Source organism: Lycorma delicatula, chromosome 7 (genome assembly GCF_047948215.1).
Source record: "Lycorma delicatula isolate Av1 chromosome 7, ASM4794821v1, whole genome shotgun sequence".
Lineage (NCBI taxonomy): Eukaryota > Metazoa > Arthropoda > Insecta > Hemiptera > Fulgoridae > Lycorma > Lycorma delicatula.
Genome location: NC_134461.1, coordinates 71,565,052 through 71,585,835, shown reverse-complemented (window position 1 = coordinate 71,585,835; position 20,784 = coordinate 71,565,052). Strand labels below are relative to the sequence as shown.

At 28.5% G+C, this 20,784-nt stretch overlaps 1 protein-coding gene across 1 annotated transcript in view; it reads right to left on the bottom strand.

Moving 5' to 3' along the window:
- Positions 1–20,784, bottom strand: part of LOC142327530 (excitatory amino acid transporter-like) — a 78,367-nt gene that overhangs the window by 15,561 nt on the left and 42,022 nt on the right. The window contains exons 2-9 of the mRNA XM_075370666.1: positions 19,611–19,707; positions 19,171–19,369; positions 11,159–11,366; positions 10,029–10,092; positions 8,645–8,738; positions 6,998–7,124; positions 4,887–5,120; positions 923–1,117 (exon numbers count right to left, since the gene is read on the bottom strand). Coding sequence (XP_075226781.1) covers positions 923–1,117; positions 4,887–5,120; positions 6,998–7,124; positions 8,645–8,738; positions 10,029–10,092; positions 11,159–11,366; positions 19,171–19,369; positions 19,611–19,707 — 1,218 coding nt within the window. The remainder of the gene's footprint in view (positions 1–922; positions 1,118–4,886; positions 5,121–6,997; positions 7,125–8,644; positions 8,739–10,028; positions 10,093–11,158; positions 11,367–19,170; positions 19,370–19,610; positions 19,708–20,784) is intronic.

Sequence of the window (20,784 nt, the reverse complement as noted above, 5' to 3'; positions counted from 1 at the left end):
GATGAAAAACTGGACATGGAGGCGCATACAGCTGTGCTTTGAACTTGGTGGAACCTACACAGGTGTTTTCAATCCATTGACAGTTAGCTGCACGTAATATTTTCATAACAAGTTTAAAGGGACTTACCAATGCACAACTCCATAAACTTACCAGTGTGAAGTCTAGTAATTTCCTATATCATCAGCTTTTATAGTTATATTATATATAATAAAATACAGTACAAATACTTGTTAGATTTAAAATATTGTACTACCATGATGCTCAGTAGAATGTTTATTTTATCTTCATTTATTAAATCTTTCTTTTATTTCAATATAAATGATAGTTGGAAATTTTAAATTTCTAAGGATATTTGATGTTCTGTAATTTTATGAAGTATAAATTAAATGTTTATTTTAATAAAGTGAGAAGGCTATGTACACATAGATAGTATGACAGCACATACACTTTAATGTAATCTTTTTAATAGTCTCTAAACAAGTTCACATACCTGAGCATTCAAATGTTTTATATTTAAGATATAATAATCAAGACCTCAACTCACTTTAATATAATTAAATTAATAAGTACATAAAATTTGAAAAAAAGAATATATTAAATAAAAAAATACAATGTAGTTCAAATGAATTGTAATTTTTTAACTTTTTTTAAGATAGGCACCATTATCAACATTGTTCAGATATATCTCTAAATAATGAGCTGATAATTAATGACAAAAGATTTCTGGAAGAACAAGTTTCCTAACTTGAAACATGTCATTTAATGTGTAATAATTTTAAAACATTTTATACTAATATCTAATGAACTTCAGTTCAATAACTGTGAAAAATTGAACTACTACTTGTAATAATACTAAAAATATAATATTACATTAGTTTTAATTATTTTTTTTATTTTTATTTTTTTTTGTAATTAAAATACCTGACAGTAATTACTTCACCCAGTCCAAGAGGTATTCCATTCATCTGAGCAATAAATATAGCTGCAACTGCTTCATATAATGCTGTACCATCCATATTTACTGTAGCACCAACAGATACAACAAAACGAGTAACTCTTGGATCAATTCCTATGTTTTCTTCCAAACAGTGAAAAGTCACTGGTAGAGTTGCTGCACTGAAAGTTGGTTAACCGAAATTAGTTATTGTATTATTTTACTGAAATTATGATGGATTAAACTTAGGAGACATTATTTTTTTATAGAGAATATAAAAAATACATTTCAACCTGAAATAAGGATAGAATGCCAATAGTTAAAGCCAACTTAATAAGCTAGTACCTATTGGTCACTGAAGTTATTAATGCTGGATTTAGTTTTTGTAGATCACATGTCTTAAAAGATCAATGTCTGGGCAGTCAATGTCTCTTAAAGGAACTTAATTTTCTTTATCAGTATGTAATAGTAAATTTTGTACTTACATTTTATTATCTGTTCTTAAAAAACAGCAGTCAAATTTCTTCTTTCTTCTTTTTTTAAGAAAATTATAAATAAATTTCATTATGTATGAAAATATGTCAAGCCTGACAAGGAATTTAACAGAACCTTTTAGGTAAAATGTGTATTGTTCATTCTTTTTATTAATTATTCTCTTTATTCACAAGAGAACATATATATGGTCTCTTCTGGTCTTATATTAAATGGACTTTTTGGGAACCCAAAATCTTCTCTTCTATGAGTGCTAAATACTTTATTTATTCTTCTTTTGCTTCAGATTAATATTATTTAATGTACAATAATTAATGTAAGTAAACCTTCTCCATCTTTCTTTTGTCCATCTACATGGTTTCTTTTACAAAGAGTTCTATTTCTTTTCAAGCTCAGATTATGATTTTCATGCCTATCCAATCCTATCAGTATAGTTAATATTCCTTATAATTACATGTGTTGTAGTGACTCTTATAATAGAGGATTGGTGCTTGCCTTCTTGTGTAGGAAATAAACAATTGGTGGTCTGACTGGAATGGGTAAATTTGAACACCTCAAACTATCTCCTGGCCATTATTCTCTTATTGGATTCTAATAAATAACACTTTGTAGCCTGGCAATACAGAGATTAACAAGGAACATTCATTTCTTGAAAAAGAGATGCTAAATTTAAATAATTGTACTAGATATCTGGAGATTTAACCCTTTGATTAGTATACACATCATATGATGTGCCTGAGAAACAGTGACACATTCAGTACACGCATCAATTGAGTATTTGTATTGGTGTAGTGTTCAGTGAAAACGTCATATGATATTTGGTAGTCTGGTTTGAGCTCCTATCTGTAGAAGTATTGTGGAATTTTTTCCTACCATTTTACTCAGCCATTAGAGCTTGTTTTCACGTCTTTGTTCATGCTCATCATATGATGTTTGTACTGTAGTAAGTAATAGTGAAGAATGCAATACTGCACTTTATGTTCACCCATGCTTCCAAGATTATCATACACAAAAGCTTTTTTGACCATGCAACTAATTTATGTTGTTTTTAAATTTGATATACCTCTATTGTTTTTGTATGTTACTAGTGTACATGGGCATATATTTTTTTGATATATTGACTGTTACATCTTCTGTTACTTCTTTCACATCATATGATGTGCATACTTTTGTGTTAAATTATGTAAAAAATTTGGTTAATTAAAGGAGTTATTTAAAAACCTGTTTCAAACTCTTATTTTATCTTATAACCAGTTAATAAAAAATCATTTTTGATTTTTTAAAAAACAAAAAAAAAACTCACTATTGGGGGCACAATTATCACAGAATAACTTACTAATCAAAGGGTTAAGAATACCAAACAAGTAAATTAATCAATCCTGACCAATGGAACCTTTTTTCCCCTCATCAATTTTTTTTTTTTCATTTAAGTTATACATTTAAATAATTATTCGGACCCTCACTTCTTAATTTAATTCTTAAATGCTATTATGAAATCATGTATATCTAATAGTATATAGCTTGTTTCATTGTAATCAGGATAAATCACTTTTGCTGTAATCTTTTTGTTACTATTTTGATTAATTCACAAATTGGCAACTTTCTGAATTTGCTCTAGACTTTTTCAGATCAAAAGGTCTATTGTACTGACATGACTTCAACAATGGAGATATCAATAATTCTGACATTATCAATGACTATTTTGGAAATATTATTCATGTTTAACAATACAACTTATATAATAATGTCTTTTTTTAATACAAGGTGCTATCAAAAAGTTTCCAAATTTGATATTAAAAATCTTAAAATTATTATTTACATTTGACTCCTATTCTCTTAGATCAGTGAATTCCAAATATTTTTGTTCGTGTTCCCCTAAGACAAAAAAAAAATTATAACTTGTAACATAATATATATATGTATGCGTGTAGTCAAAAATCAAATTATTATTTATACTACTTCTTTGGTGGGTGTATACCCCCAAGTATCACTTTATGTACCTCATTTTGGAGACCCATTAATTTTTTTTTCTTTTTTTTTTTTTTGTAGGATGAGGGAAAATCTGCAACCAAACACCCAGCAGCCCTGCACTGCTGGACATGTATCTGAAAATGAGATTTGGGTTTCTATATGACTAATGTTTGTAGTTTTTAAAAATTCCAGTTGACTTGAAATTAGAACCTTGAAATTAGAGACTTCTGCCTCTGATATGGTTGTTTGAAAACAACTTACAAATAATTTGTTAAATTTTTAAAACATTTTCAAGGGTTGTTCATATGATTATAAATTCAATCATCCCTGAAATTTGCAAACAGTATTTTTCAATGAGTGTAATCAGAAAACTAGTTAAAAAATTTCCAGTTTTCAGTTAGTGAATTCTCAAGTTTCAGATGAATTGGTATATTTCTTGATATGTGTATTCACTCTTTTATGGGTACCCTCAGTATGACCTTCTTTTATGACAGCACCTCAGGACTGCAGTACCTCCTAACAATATGTCACAAAAGAGACTGTACATTAGTTATCAGGTAATCAATCTCTTTTAACAATATCTCATCAAAACAAAACTTTTAACTTTTGTTAAAAGTTTAAATATTACATGTAAACTTCATGAATATATAATTAGTTTAATGGTTGTAAAAGTGCATTTATAGAATTGAGTAACCGCAATTTTGGTAAATTAAAAAAAATTGCATCAGTGATATTTCCTTGATTTCACTTTCACCAAACATGTTTTCTTTTTTCTTTTCCTCTGTTTAGGAATTACTGTTTAGCCTCTGGGAATTACTGTTCAGATATTACTTCAGAGGATGATATGTATGAATGCAAATGAAGTGTAGTCTTGTACAGTCTCAGTTCAACCATTCCTGAGATGTGTGGTTAATTGAAACCCAACCACCAAAGAACACCGGTAGCCACGATCTAGTATTCAAATCCATATAAAAGTAACTGCCTTTACTAAGACTTAAATGCTGGAGCTCTCAACTTCCAAATCAGCTAATTTGGGAGAACGTATTCACCACTAGACCAACCTGGTGGGTTTCACCAAACATGTTAGTGTTTTGTAACAGTATATCTCAGATCTTTAAAAATATCTGTACTACAGCAATCTTCAACTTGAATTTTAATAAGGATTAAATAATTTTCATGTAATCTTATGTGTGTAACAACTTTCATAATAAATTTGATTGTCTTTTATTATTTTTTCTGTTGACTAACACAGATACCCATTCCGAATGTGATGTGATTCAGTATTATTATGTACTAACACTAATTTATTTACTTTCTATTATTTATTTTTTGAAAAAATTAAGAACAGATTTCCACATGTGTGGAATTTTATCATGAGATCAAACATTATACATTATACATTCATTATGAAAACGAATGTATAAAAAACCTATATAAGAATAGAAAGAAAAGTGTGTTTTCATAAAAGAATTTACTATAATAGTTTACCTGGAGGCAGTCCCTAATGCTGTAACCCATGCCTGAAGCATTCCTCTAAAAAACAATGCTGGATTCTTTCTTGTTATTAGAAAATATATAGCAGGTAATGTCCCAACTGCATGTACAATTAGACCTAATATTACTGTTATCATATATAAACCCAGTTGTTGGGCCGTAGATGTTAAATTTTCAATTTCCATAATCTTTCCAGCAATTAAACACATAATACCAAAAGGAGAATACCTGTAAAATTAAAAAAAAAAAAAAAAATAGAATCAAAATAATCTTAACAATTACAATTTGCTTATTAGACCCATTTATTTTTTTGTATTTGAATAGACAAGCAAATTTTTCGATCAGTCTGCATTTAATGTTTAATGAACTAAAATTTAATTATTAAACTATCTATAAAACATTATGACAGAAGCTAATAAATAATATTAAAAAATTACTTGTTTTCAAATTTACAGGACTTGCTTGCTTTTCCAAAATTCTTTTGAAGTTGTGTTTGCACTGTTGCAAACAATACTTAACTTATATACTTATTTTAAAAAGGTTAGAAAATTTCTTAAATAAGTAATTGAATAATAAATTCAGTATATGATTTAGTTTAATATAATACAATTAATTAATAATAAAATTTAATTTAATATATTTTTAAATTTCATGTCATTTAATGTCATATGTTAATACATACTTAATGGTTTTACATGCTATGTATAAAATTCACATGTTGTGATTTAATGTCTTTATGTGTGTATGTATGTATGTATGTATGTATGTATGTATGTGTGTGTGTGTGTGTGTGTGTGTGTGTGTGTGTGTGTGTGTGTGTGTGTGTGTGTGTGTGTGTGTGTGTGTGTGCGCACAGGCACGTGCATGTATGTATGTGTGTGTTTGTGCACATGCATGTCCTCTCCAAGTGCATTTGTCCTACTTCTATGAGTTGATTTGTAAAAGTTGATTGTGGTTAAGTGTAGTGCTTGTATAAATTCTTAACATTAGGTGAATGAATTCCAGTCGAACTGTATGGTAGTATTAAGTGCAATAATCACTGCAATTTAATTTGCATAATCTGAAATCAATGTTTTTTCAGTGCACTTTTTTTGCTTTAAGGTAAGCAACTAAAAATACTATTATTAGCTACTTCCCAGAAAGAGTACTACTGCAGTATATAAGGAAAATAAATATTTAATTAAAGAGGAGAGACTAATGTTAAGTTTAAATTTTTTTAGATGCTGTTGGAATTACAGATAAATTATACAGTACATCTATTGCATTACATATACAGTATTCATATAAATATTATTTTACTTAAGTTAATCTTTTTAAGATTCATATTAAGTAAACCATTAACATGAGTATTATGGTACAATTAGAAGTAACTGCTCTTTTAAATCTTAGACCTGAGTTAAAGAACATCTCTGTTTCATATTCCACGAAGTTAATGCATGTTGTCTTTAACACTCTTTCACTCAAAACTTTAACAAATGGGTAACATAGATTCTCACTTTTTTTAGGTAGCAAGCTAATATATTGTTTAAATTTGTAAAAACTATTCTGGGGTTAATTTATTTTTCTGATATAACTACAATTCAAACTCCATGAGTAATTGTTAAAATTTCTCTTTAGCAACTGTCATTCTAATGTAGAGATTTCTGTTTTCTCTTCACACAGTACAATATAAAATTTCCATAGAAAATTTTAATTTTGTTATGGTACATAAACAGATATATTAGGTATCCTTAGTACTTTAGGTATACTTGAGATGGTAGATAAGCTTATACATGGGATGAAAACAACCCTACAACTATTTACTATAGACCCAAGTGTTTTATAATTACTTATAGTTTCTTAAAGCTAAATAAATAAATTGATCTTACAACCCATGTAAAAAAAAGATACATTAGATCTGACTATACACCATGCACAAAGTTTGTCTGTATAAAACACAGTGGCCACAAATTCAGTATGTGTCTACAGTCAACAAGTTAAAGAAAGGCTTTTTGGAAAATTTTTTCCAAAACCTTGTTACATTTTTTTAGGTAAGGAATAAAATTTAACTTTAAAAAATCCTTTGTTACTTAAAGAAATAAATTTTTGACAAATTAGTATTTTACCACATCACAACGCTGACTAATCTCATGATTAACTCGTTCAGTATAACAAAGAAATCAACCATAACTTTTCCTTTATTACCCATTTGACCAGCTAATAATCCAAAGGCAAGACAAAATACAATCATTCCTAAAAAAAGAAATAAAACAAACAGCTGTATTATATTTGTACAAATAGATTATAAAGAAAATTATTTAAAAACATTAAATTAAAGTATTAAAAAACATTAAAGTAAAGTAAATATTAAAGTAAGTAAAAACTTTTAATTAAATATTGTGAATTCTTTTAAGTGAATAATTAACAAATGTGCTTAATGTAGATTCATTTTTGTCAGTTAAGCATTTATTTTGTCAAATAGCAGTACTATTTAAAATGTTATTAATGTTAAAATTTCTGTTGAAGCCATACTCTTGGATTGATAAAATTGTACTATGGTCTAGATTAACAACAACCTGAATTAATCGTAAGTTATGTTAATGTCTATTAGATCAATACTTATAAAGAAAAAAACCCTTTTTTAACCTGAAATTACAAAAATTCAGATACAAAAATAAAACAAGTCAATACTTTTCCTAAAATAGATTTGAATTATATTTAAGCATGCTTAACTTTTTTAAAAATGATGAATCTATTTGAGACTAAAAATTTTTTAGTCTTTCTAAAAAATTTTTAATTTTATATTTAGTATAAAATATTTAATAGTTAGTACAAATGAAAAACTTCAAAGTTCATTTTCACCAAAAGAACAGAGGCATCATTATCATTATTCCATTAATGATAATGATGCCATGACTCCCTGGTAATTTGGATACAACATTTTTCAAAAAATGGACCTAAACATAGATTATTATTACTATTATTCCAAATCTGGCTAAAAGTTGGTTGGTATTTATGTTATATTAATATTTTTGGTGAGAAGGAAATAGCTTCGATAGTCATTCCACTGCCTAAAAGATTTGTAATGGAATTAATAATATTTCCATCAGACATTAGTATAATCTTGATTGTGGATAGATAACTTCTACATAATATTAATTCAGCTCATGAATTAAATAATTATGAAAGTTAAAAGATAAAATAAAATACCCAAAAATGTGATTGTAGAATTGATTAGAAATATTATAAAAGTCACAAAGACTCATAGTAGGGTAACTGTAAATGAAAAGGAAGAGATGTATTTCTAAAAACAAAGAGCCATCCAGAAATGAAGGAAGTAAACACTAGATGTGGTGCTTTAGTTTAAAAACTTTCAAAGGTTCAGGAAAATCCTTAAAGGCATTTTTGACCATAAAATGCAATATATATTCAGTTATTAGAAATAGAGTGAAGTAGTATAGAAAAGTTACTTTTAAACTGCCAAAACAACCAACTAAATCCAACAACCAAAACAACTATTCTAAATTCACTTGCTACATTTAAAAAACTTACCAGAATAAAATATATCAAATTTTTTTTACAATAATAAGTTATTTAATAACGTACATATTTAAAACTTTGCATCAACAATTGTTATTTTGAAATAAATTCAGTTCAATTTCTCATTAAAAGTAAACAGTTTTGTATAATATTGAAGATCAGTTAAATAACAGATCTAGATATGAACTAATCTTTTAGGAGTTTTGTAAGTAGAAATAAAGATTTGTTCTTACCCATAACATTAGTTCCATCTTTATATACAAGATCTCTTTTTAATATATGGTCCGTTGCTGTAGCAGATGCATTAATAACAACTGAAGGTTTAATCTGTGAAAAAGTTAAATTTTTTTAAGAAGTTGCTTCAGTAGTTAACATTACAAATATTGGCTATGTTCTTGTCCATTGAAAGACAGTAATTATATAAATTTGAATTTAAGCTTCTGTTACAACTCGCCATACCAAATTGTATAATAAAACATTTTAAAAAAATTACTACAGAATATTTTAGGTTATCCTCAGTGACTGGTGGTGCTATTTAAACACTAGCACAAGCTGATATTACTGTCAGCAGTTCTTTTTTGTTTTTTTTAATTAGGCAGACTTGTTAAGAGGATGCTCAAAAATTATGTAATGTTATTAAGTTATAATTTATTTATGTGTAATTTATTTTAATGAGTTTGACATTTATTTTAAATGAACAGACATTATTTAAATTTTCAAAAATTTTTAACTACATTCTTAATTTAAAAAACCACTAACTGATGACACCAGTTTTGATAACAGAAACAATACGAGGATGCTGGTAAAGATAGCTAAAAACATTTTGTAGTTGGTTTTACAGAAGTTTTGTTATACAATTTGGCTTATTGTGATGTTAATAAAACTTTAAATTTCAAATTAATTACAAAATTATTTATTTAGAAGTCTGAATCTTTGAATTGTTTGCTTGTTTTTTTCAATAATTCGTGTTTTCAGCTCGTTTGATTTTCAATAAAGCTTTAAGTTCTTAGTTTTAATAAAATATTTTTTCACCTTTTTTTATGGTGAAACAATAACCTACAGAAAACATTGACTTATCTGTAAACATTTTATTTCCTTAGATTTTAAACATTTGTTAAAGTATTTTTAGAAAAGTTAACATACTAAGAAGTTAACTGTAAGTTTACTGTAAATATTATTCTTCGTCAACGTTTTAAACCAATTTCTATTTTTTAATTTTAAACATTTATCTTATTAACATTATCAAATGCATTCTTGAGTTTTGCAAATACCACGTGGAAAACATTGCTTTGATTCAGCCAGTCCATTAGGATTAATCTGAGAGCTGAAGATGTCTCCCTAATGCATGTTCTCATTCTGAAACTAGTTATTCTTCATCTAGTATCCTACCATTTAACATTCTATCATCTATAAACTATAAATGGTTTTTTTTTTTAATTTTACATAACTATCCCTATTAATACTTCAATACCCGTTTTACATAATTTATATTGTATATAGAATTTCATACATATTATATACTGAATATACATATAAAATATATATTTGTATGTTGTATATGTATGTATATATAAACAATGCACTGTAAATAGTGTATATATATTACACATAGTTTACCTTTTTATATGTAGTCTGAACTTGTTGAAAACAAGCTTGAACCAAATTTTCAGGAAACATATTTCTGTAAGAAAACAAAATTGATAAATTACTTTAAAAATATTATGTCTAGGATATACAGTGTTGTAGTGTTTGTTTATAGTTAAGCTCAGTGTTAAGCTATCAAGCTTTCTCTAGGACATCTTTCTAGATTAAATTTTTTTTTTAGTCATTTATAAAGTACAGGATACCAAACCAATTTGTTTCTCCAAGCCAGGAGAGTGGATACACTAGTTATTATGTGATCTAAATTGTTATAATACAATTAGAGTTGGTTTCTGGCATTTATTGAAGCAGATTCAAAATTGTTGTCAACAAAATGTGTAATGTTAAAGTTGAATAAGCGATTAAGTATGTTGGTAAATAAGTCACAGTTAATATTATGAAATTAGACAATAATGGTTCAAGCAAATAATGATGGTTTTGAAGAATAATGACATTTTCAGGAATAGTAAAGGAGCCTTTCTAAAAAGCTAAACCTTCTTGCATAAAGTAATGGAAATTAATAAAATAAGGGAGAAACATACATATAGATATAAAAGTATTATTGTTGTAAACAAGGATAGTCCTACCATGAAGCAAGTGTCATCTCATTTTATAATGTCTTGAAGAAAAGTAAATAATTTATAAATAATACTGACAATAAAAATAAAATATTAGTTTAATGTCTTTAGTATATATTAAAATATGTCTTAACTGTAAAAGGAGCTGCACAGGATGGCCTTTGTAAAAAGCTGAATAATAAATCTGCTCCATGAAATAATACATAAAGTTGCAACGAAGGGCCAAAAAAAAGTTCATGTTAAAGATTTCCTTTTATGTGAATTAAAAACATCCAACCCCATTTCCTGTACAGTTTTATACCACACCATAAACAATGGATTTTTGCTTCTTATAAAATATATTTGCCTAATTCTTATCTAGAGCAACAGATCTATAGGGAAGAGTTCCTAAAATAATCTTAAATGAACTTTCTTCATGAAGAATTAAAAATTGAATTTAACAACTGAGTTATTCTATCTCAAAAATATTATTACTTTTTATTTTAAGGTTACAAGTTTATTAATGTATTTAAAATATATCATCCATACCTTATTATATCAAGAATTGCATCAAGTGTAGAGACCTTTGTGTCATCTGCTCGACCTCCTACAGCAGTTTTAATTTTGGGATCTCCAGGATGTATTACCAGTACTAAAATAATACCTACAATAGCTGCAAATATTGTAGTTGAAAAATAATATACTAATGCCCTTAAACCCATCCTGCCTGATGATCTTGCATCTAATTGTGCCATACCTTAAAAATATATATATATAATTAATAAAAATTATTATAGATAATAACTTAAATACAATTATTTAAATGGATGTAATGATCATTGAAACACATATCCTAAGTGTGATCTAAGCTAATCTAAAAAAAAAAGCATTTAAGAATTGTCAGATTTTAAAAATATAAGTTTAGAGTAAAATTGTGTTACACATAAATAATTTGACATAATAATTGGGGGGGGGGGGGGGCAAATCTTAGTTACATATGCCAATTAATTTTAATTATTTAATTAATATTAAAATAAAAATACGTTTTACATTAATTTAATATAAAATAATGAAAATTTTAACTTGTAATCCAAATAACTAAAATTATGCATTCTGAAAGTTTTTTCAATACTTTGGATATGTAAATTGCATTAGAATACTATAATGCAGTACTATATACTGAGTTGTACTTCAATTATTTTATAGTAGTGACAACTACTATAAAAACTACTATTTTATAGTAGGTCAACTTGTCATGGTGAAATATATTTTAACACAGATTTGAATACTAGGATCGTGGATACCGGTGTTCTTTGGTGGTTGGGTTTCAATTAATCACACATTTCAGGAATGGTCGAACTGAGACTATACAAGACTACACTTCATTTACACTCATACATATCATCCTCTGAAGTAATATCTGAAAGGTAATTACCGTTGGCTAAACAGTAAAAAGAAATACCGTGTCATGGTGAAATAAATTATGAAACAAAACTTTCATCCATGGTCCCTTCCAAGATTGAAAAAAATAATAAATAGAACAAAAAATTTAAAATTAAACATTTTGAAAAAACTAATTACAAAATAGGCACACTCGTATTATCTGTGAGAAAATTTAAAAACTACTATTACACGCTGGCGCCATCTTAATTGCGGCAACAAGAAATTTTCTAGATTAGTCTCGAACCTCGTCTCATTTTACGACGACGGAATATTGTAAAAGCTATGATACTAAATAACCGCGCACGCATGTTTGGTTAGGGCAGTTACGCAAAAGTGTGTAAGTAGTGTATGCAATTTTTTAATACTGTAAAGTTTGTTTTTTCGTGCCGGCCATCACTTTATTATAACAAATGGATATCAGAACATTTTTTTGGTAAGTAGCTTCCTATGACATTTATTACATGCGTAAATCTACGTAAGCGCGGCTCTTACTTTATAAGCATGTAACTTAAAATTTATTAATGATTTATTTGTTATCTCTCTATGCTTGCAACTAGGCGTTTGGCACTAGGAAATCTTTTGGATCTTTCGAAATAAAATTAGAGTTTTGTATTTAAGTTTATAAATTTTGTTAAATTCTTCTAATTAATCAGTATTTTTGATGAATAATTAAAACAAATTAAAAAATGGTATTATTACCAACAATGCTTTCGGCAATTGCTCAGTTTTTATATTAGTAAAATGGCTTGTTTTTTAGTTTATCTTGAATTCGTCAGTAAAGAACGGTTAATTTAACTGCCTTGTTACAAATTTATGATTATGATATGAATATATAGAAATACCCATTTTGGGGTCTCTGAGTTCAAAAAGTGGTTAAAAAATGTCTGATGAACTTTCTATTGATGATTCTTTCATAAGTTTTGCTTTCTGCAAATATTGTTTGTTATTTCCGCCGTCAGCCAGATTGATGAGAGGTGGTTGGCGTTCTTTTTCTATCAGATCTTTTACTAAGTACAAGGATGTGCACGATTATTACAAAACATGTACAGTCCCAGAGATATCAGACTGCAATGGAATCTGTAAAATTATTCATGAAGACTGTTCCAGTGAACATTCACTTCACAAGTCTTTACAAAAATTAATAGAACAAAACAAAAAAGTACTGTTCTCAGTTGTTTCCTGCATTAACTTTTCCAGCATACATGATTTACCTCTGACAGGCAAAAATTTGGATGAAGGTGTACTTATTAACTTATGCAATTTACATATCAAAAGCAAGTGATTCAGAACTAAATGATCATTTTGAGCTTGGACCGAAAAATGTATCATACTGATCACTTACCATCCAAAATTAAATAATCAAACATAATAATCCCTGATTTACATTCAGGGAACATATTGTTACAAGGCTTAAAAAAGCTTGGGTGTACAGCATTTTGGCAGATGTAACCATGGATATTTCTGGCAAAGAAATCTTTAACTTTACATGGATCTATTTTTTAAAGTTTTTTTTTAACTTCTGGGACCACCATTAGGTATTACTTCAGAACAGTGCACTGTAATCTGTTCTGTACTTAGCATAAAGATATTGGTTAAAAGAAAAAAAACTGTTAGGAATTTAATGCGGGTCAGATAGTATAGGCACAAATGTATATGATGAAATCACTGTGAAATGTGTATATATTAATTTTTGTAAAATTAAATTTTGTCAGTTGTGCAGGCAAAAATGTAACAGTACACATCATTAGAGAACAGAAAATATTTAAGTACTATCTCAAAATGCATAATTGCAGTGTACATCTACTCATGCATTGATTTTTTCAACAGGTCCATATTAAACATTCAACACTTACTGCTAACTTACTTTTATGAAAACAAGTGTAATTTCATTAATGAATTTATGAAAGTGTGTCATTTTACTGCAGGCTATTCTGTAATTTTTTTTATGAAATGGTTACAGAAGCTTTTGATTTTCAGCAAATGAGAAAGTAAATAATGGTGCAATTCTTCAAATCCTATTAATAATGCTAAATAGTTTTATATTACTAAAGAATTGCTTAGAAATTATTTTACCATATTCAGTGTGCATGTTTAAATTTTTATGTATTCATAAATCAGGGCATTGTGATATAATGTTTGTCATTTCTGTTCATTTATATGTTTGTCTGATATCCTGGCTGTTTACAGAATGATACCTGAAAGACCGTGACATTTTTTACCTAGCATTATTTCAGAAATTATATTATGTTAATTATTTTAGCGTTATCTGATTGTGTTCATAACCTAAGCTTAATCATGTATGCTTTATCATATACTCCACTGAATGACACCATAATGTTAGCTCCAAAAGAATTTGGAAAAAAGTCCCATTAATGCCTAAGTAAGTAATTTAATAATCTTGAATCTTAATATTTAATCTTGTCGTTGAACAAAAAGACAAAATGTTGTTCGACATGATTGAATTAAAAATTGATAATATTTATGTCCCATTTCCTTTTGAAGTCAGTTGTCTATCAAAATGTTTTCATCCTTCTTTTTCTTTTAGATTGTTATTAATCTTTGAAATAGTACTTTTACGGGTTTTGAGTAGAAGTAAGTTGTAGAATGGTGTTTGTAATACTGCTGCTTAAGAGAAGAGTTGAAAGTAGCATACAATTATTCATGTACAGGATCAGACTCAGAGAATGTGCTTAATTTGTGTTTTGTTTGTTAAACTGCATTTGTAAATTTGATATTGTTGAAGTATTGAACCAGAATTTATACACCAGTCTGCTCTGGTTCTTTGAAACTATGGATGAAGCCTGGCTTATATAAAAATTGTTGCAGTACTTGCAATAGTTTGTAAGCACCAGACCAGTTACATTTGTCCATGTAGTTATTAGTATTTTGTTTACTGGAAAAGTTGGTAACGGTTTTTTCCTTCACATTTGATAAATAATTCACATCAAATATGCAAGAGAGAAATAAATGCTATTAATTTCTAATGTGTATGTTAGAAATTCTCTATCTAGAAGTGAAGTTGTAATGATGAAAACGTTTTACATTACAAGGATTATTAAAAAATTTAGGAACAAGTAAACATTAAACTTAAGAATCCGTTTTGCTTATAATTAAATAGATACCAAGCCTACTTCAGGTAATAAAATTATCTGTTACAAAAATAATTATCATATTTTATTGATGAATTGAAATAAATGTTTTGTAACCTGAGTTTGTTATATCCATCACCTGCCCTTTGTTTGAATTTACAGTTGTAAAATGGTATAATTCTAGATTTCCAGAATCTTCAGATTTAATTTTTTTATAACTTCATTTTTTGTATTAATTTTGAGGTTTTGATTGAGTTTTCAATATAATGGATTTATAAAAATTATAAAAATTTTCTGAGCCTGCATTTAACCGATAATTATTTCTTTTTTTTCTTCAATCATTTGACTGGTTTGATGTAGCTCTCCAAGATTCCTTATCTAGTGCCAGTCGTTTCATTTCAGTATACCTCTACATTCTACATCCCTAACAATTTGTTTTACATATTCCAAACATTGCCTGCTAGCACAATTTTTCCCATCTGCCTGTCCCTTCAATATCAAAATGACTATTCCAGGATGTGGCCTATAATTTTGTTTCTTCTTTTAGTTATATTTTTCCAATTGCTTCTTTCTTTATCAGTTTTCCACAAACCTCTTCATTTGTCACTTTATCCACCCACCTGATTTTTAACATTTTCCTTTAACACCACATTTTAAAAGTTTCAAATTATTTCTTCTCAGATATTCCAATCAAGTTTCACTTTCATATAAAGCTACACTTCAAATATGTACTTTGAAAAATATTTTCCTGATGTTTAAATTAATTTTTGATGTAAGCAAATTATATTTCTGACTGAAAGCTCATTTCATCTCTGCTATTCGGTATTTTATTTCATGCCTGTTTCATCCATCTTTAGTAATTCTACTTCCCAAATAACAAAATTCCTCTGCCTTTGTAGTGTTTTCTGATCTAATTTTTATATTCAGTGGTCCGTCTACTTTGTTTCTACTACATTTTATTACTTTCCTTTTGTTCCTGTTTATTTTCGTGTGATAGTTCTTGTAGGACTTCATCAATGACATTCATTGTTTCTTCTAAATATGTTTTACTCTCAGCTAGAATTACTACATTAGCAAATCATAACATTTTTTTTTTCACCTTGCACTGTTACTCCGGATCTAAACTGTTCTTTAACATCATTAACAGCTAGTACTATGTAAAAATTAAAAAGTAACAGGGATAGGGAACATCTTATTGGACTCCCTTTTTTATTACTGCTTCTTTCTTATGCTCTTTGATCATTACTGATGCAGTTTGGTTCCTGTAAATGTTAGTAATTGTTCTTTTATCTCTATGTTTGAACCTTAAATTTTTAAAATGCTGAACATTTTATTTCAGTCTGCGTTATCAAATTCCTTTTCTAAGTCTACAAATGCTGTGTATGTATGTTTTTTTTAGTCTTCCTGGTACTATTAATCTGAGTGCTAAAATTGCTTCCCTTGTCCCTACTTTTCCTGAAACCAAATTAGTCTTCTAATATTTCTTCCACTCTTCTCTCAATTCTTCTGTACAGAATTCTAGTTATGATTTTTGATGCATGACTAGTTAAGCTAATTGTTGTGTATTCTTCACATTTATCTGCTCCTGCTTTCTTTGGTACCTTGACAATAATACTCTTTTTGAAGTTTGACAGAACTTCTCCTTTTTCGTAAATATTATGGTTTGTATAATCTATCTATCGCTTCCTCACCTGCACTACACAGTAATTCTGCAGGTATCCTGTCTATCCCAGGAGCCATTCTACCCTTCAAGCCTTTAGTGCTCTATTAAATTCAGATCTCGGTATTGTATCTCCCTTTTTATCCTCTTCTTCCTCTATAATACCATTTTCTAATTTATTTCCTATCAACCTTGTTTTGTATTATATATTATAAATTATAAATTGGTGTACCATCTTTATTTAATATATTATTAGATTTTAACTTATGTACCACAAAATTCTCTTTAACTTCCCTGTATGCTCTGTCTACTTTACCAATGATCATTTCTCCTTCCACTTCTGAACACTTCTCTTTAATCCATTCTTTTTTCGCTAATTTGCACTTCTTGTTTATAGTATTTCTTAATTGCCGATAGTTACTTTATCACTAGCATTCACTAGCAAACTTGTACTTTCTATATTCATCCATCAGTTGCAATATATCCTCTGATATCCAGGGTTTTCTACCAGTTCTCCTTGTTCTGCCTAAGTTCGCTTTTGCTGATTTAAGAATTTCATTTTTAACATTCTTCCCATTCTTCTTCTATATTTCTACCTTATCTTTTTTACGCAGACCTCATGCGATGTCCTCCTCAAAAATCATCTTTACCTCCTCTTTCTCAAGCTTCTCTAAATTCCACCAATTCACCTTTTCTTCAGGTTTTTAAACCCCAATTTACATTTCATTAGTACTAAATTATGTTTGTTATCAATGTCTGCTGCTGGTTATGTTTTGCAGTCAACAAGTTGATTTCTAAATTTTTGTTTAAGCACGATATAATCTATCTGATATGTTGCAGTATCACCTGGCTTTTTCCATGTATATATTCTTCTCTTATGATTTTTAAACTGGGTGTTGGCAATTACTAAAATATATTTCATGCAAAACTCAAATAAGTTGGTCCCCTCTTTCATTCCTTTTGCCCACCCTGATTTCACCCACAATATTTCTTTCTTTGCCTTTTCCAGTGCTTGCATTCCAATCTCCAACTATTATTAAATTTTCATTCCCTTTTAATGTGTTTAATTGCTTCATCAGTTTCTTCTTATACACAGTCTACCTCATCACCATCATGAGCACTTGTAGGCCTACTGAAAGAGCTGTTGCCTTCTTTCAGAAATCATTCCTTAGTCTGGCCCTCCACAGACACTACTCCAATATGGTTGCATCTTTGGTTTAGCTACTCTGTATCATTGAGTACTCAAGCCCCCTCACCAACAGCAAGGTCTTATGATTCATAGAGGGGGTTAACCGTAATTAAATAATGTAATAAAAATAAACTTATTTAAAATATTGGTGACTTGTTGCAGACGTGTACGTACATTCTCCTTTGTTCGTCATGTTAATTTTTTTGTGTATCCATCTTCTGAAATAGTTTGGTGAGCGAATAAGTTTAGGATTGTTCTTAACTACATGGAACTAAAATTCTCATTTCAGATTCATCAGATATGTATAAAATTGTACAGAGTGATTGTTAATTGCATCATTGAAAAAAATCTTTTAAATACTGCAACTGTATATTGGATGCCAAAACGAAAATATGTGACAGAAATCTGATAAAAATTTACCTTCATCTTAAAGCAAACAAGATTTCCATGCCAGGCTAATCAAGGAAAATAAGGACTAATTCCTGTTACTTTTTTCAGTAAACTGATTAAACTGTTACATATCAACAGATCAAATCTACCTAAATGTGGTCTCAGTTCTACAAAAAGGACCTTTATTGATCATTACAACAATTGGTAATCAAATCAGCATCACACTCATAAGAAAAACTGAGAACAGGTAATGTAAAACATGAAAATTAATTGAGAGAGGGACTGGTAGATCAACAGAGTGTCAAAAGGATCAATAGAAGATGCAAAAAAGAGGGTGGGAAGAGTAAAAATGATAGACTTTCTTAAAGGAAATGGGAGCTGTCAGGATCTTAAGATTTTAGCTGTGAACAGAGGAGAATAGAGAATACATGATGGTAGGGATCTGGCTCGGAGCAGATAACCATATGATGACGATGATGATGGTGATGAGTATAAAGTTACAACTTAATTATCTCTTAATGTGGGAAACAGTGCTTTAAACGTATTGTGTCCACCTAATTGGAGAAAGATTGTAATTATGAAATATTTAAAGAAAATAATATTTCCTTTTTATTCTTTTTTTTTATATACAGAGTTTAATTTTTCTTTCCTTTTTATACTTTTTTTTTATATTCACACTTTAACTTTTCTCCTTGTTGCAATATGTTTTGCAGACCTTTTACCGATGTTTTTTCAACTTAAATAATATAACTTTAGTTCTATTAAATAAAATAATAGAAAATAACCATACCAGCAATAAGAGAAGAAATAATCAGTGGAAGAATAAACATTTTAAGAAGTCTCATTAATATTTCTCCTGGAAAGGAGACAAGCATGATGGTGTCATTTGATAGGCTGGCTAATCTTCCTAGAAATCCAAGGAGGATTCCTAGGATGACCCCACCAATTGTTAAAACCAAAAGTGAATTGGCTTTCACCCATTCCAGAATCTATGAACAGACAAAATATTTACATAAATATTTTTATTCTGAGAAATTTTTTAATTTATAGTTAAAAATATTTTATAGTATTAAACACTTTATTGTATCTAAATTTTAATAATTCTGGTTTTCTGTAAATTTAATTCTTTTGTTTGTAATAGATTTTTCTTGAAATTAAAAATTGTTTTTGAACATTTGTCGGAGGATAAATCAGAACACATGCAGTATTTTTAATTTACTTGTGACTTACCGCATCTGCTGTTGTTAGTTCAGGTAGTGGAATCTTAATTACATGACTTTTATGTGCTCCAATTTTATTTTCTTCCTCACTGGGTGCCACATCTGCCCTATAAAAATATTAGTCTTCTTAAATAATATATAATATAGTATATCACATATCAATAAGTTTTCTATATTGTTATTTGTAAGATATTGTGAGGTTGCGTATGTAAGTAAAAGCTCTTTAATTTGCTACCTTCCATAATTCATCGTATGTCTGAATACATTTACAGAGTGTATTACAAAGTTCTCCCAGGAATTTCATAATCTATTTTACTTATAAAAATAATGGAAAACGTTCATATAAACGTATGTCTTAAAATGTTTAGTTTGCAAGTTACGGCTAGTGAAAGATTTCACTCAAATTTCAGCTAACCCAGTGAAATGAAGTGGTACTGAAATTTTTAGAGCTTAATTAAGGAGAAGAATTAGTGATTTCCTATGGTTTTTGACCTGAAAAAAAAAATAGATCCCAGAACCTTTTCTGCGGTAGTTTTGAGAAATCTGGGGTGAAAACCAATAAATTGGTGTAAAAAATTCTGTTTTTTATGTTTGGTGTACAGTAACTTTGTTAAATAAGTAATAAAAATACATAAAACCTTTAAAAACTTAAGGAAATTTATTTAATTTGAACAAAATGGTGTAAGATAAATTGAATATAACAGAGAAAAGTTAGAAAAATTCAAATTTTACTTAGAAACAGTAAACTAGACCAAAGTGGATTATATGTACCAGTTTATAATAAATGTTCAAAAATGAGCTCGCCATTTTCAACACTTTTCTTGGCATGCTTCTGTACTGCTTTTAAGTTCTTCGCAGCTGTCCTTAAATTGCCTCAGTCGCGTTCATAATATGGACAGTTAATTCCTCATGAGAGTGTACTTTTGTTTTATGTGCAATATTTTTCATCCATCCCCATAGATGCAAAGATCTAGAGTTGTTGGATGAAGCAATCTTGGTGGCCAGGAATGTGTATTCAGTGAAAAATAATTACAAGAAAGGAAAAAAGATGTAAATAGCAAAAGTGGTTTACAGATGTGGTAAAGGTAGATAAAATCAATTAGCCAATTGATCATAATAAATTTTCATTAGAAACTGTGTGGTGTTGAAACACTCTAAATGGAATATTACTCATCCATGAAATA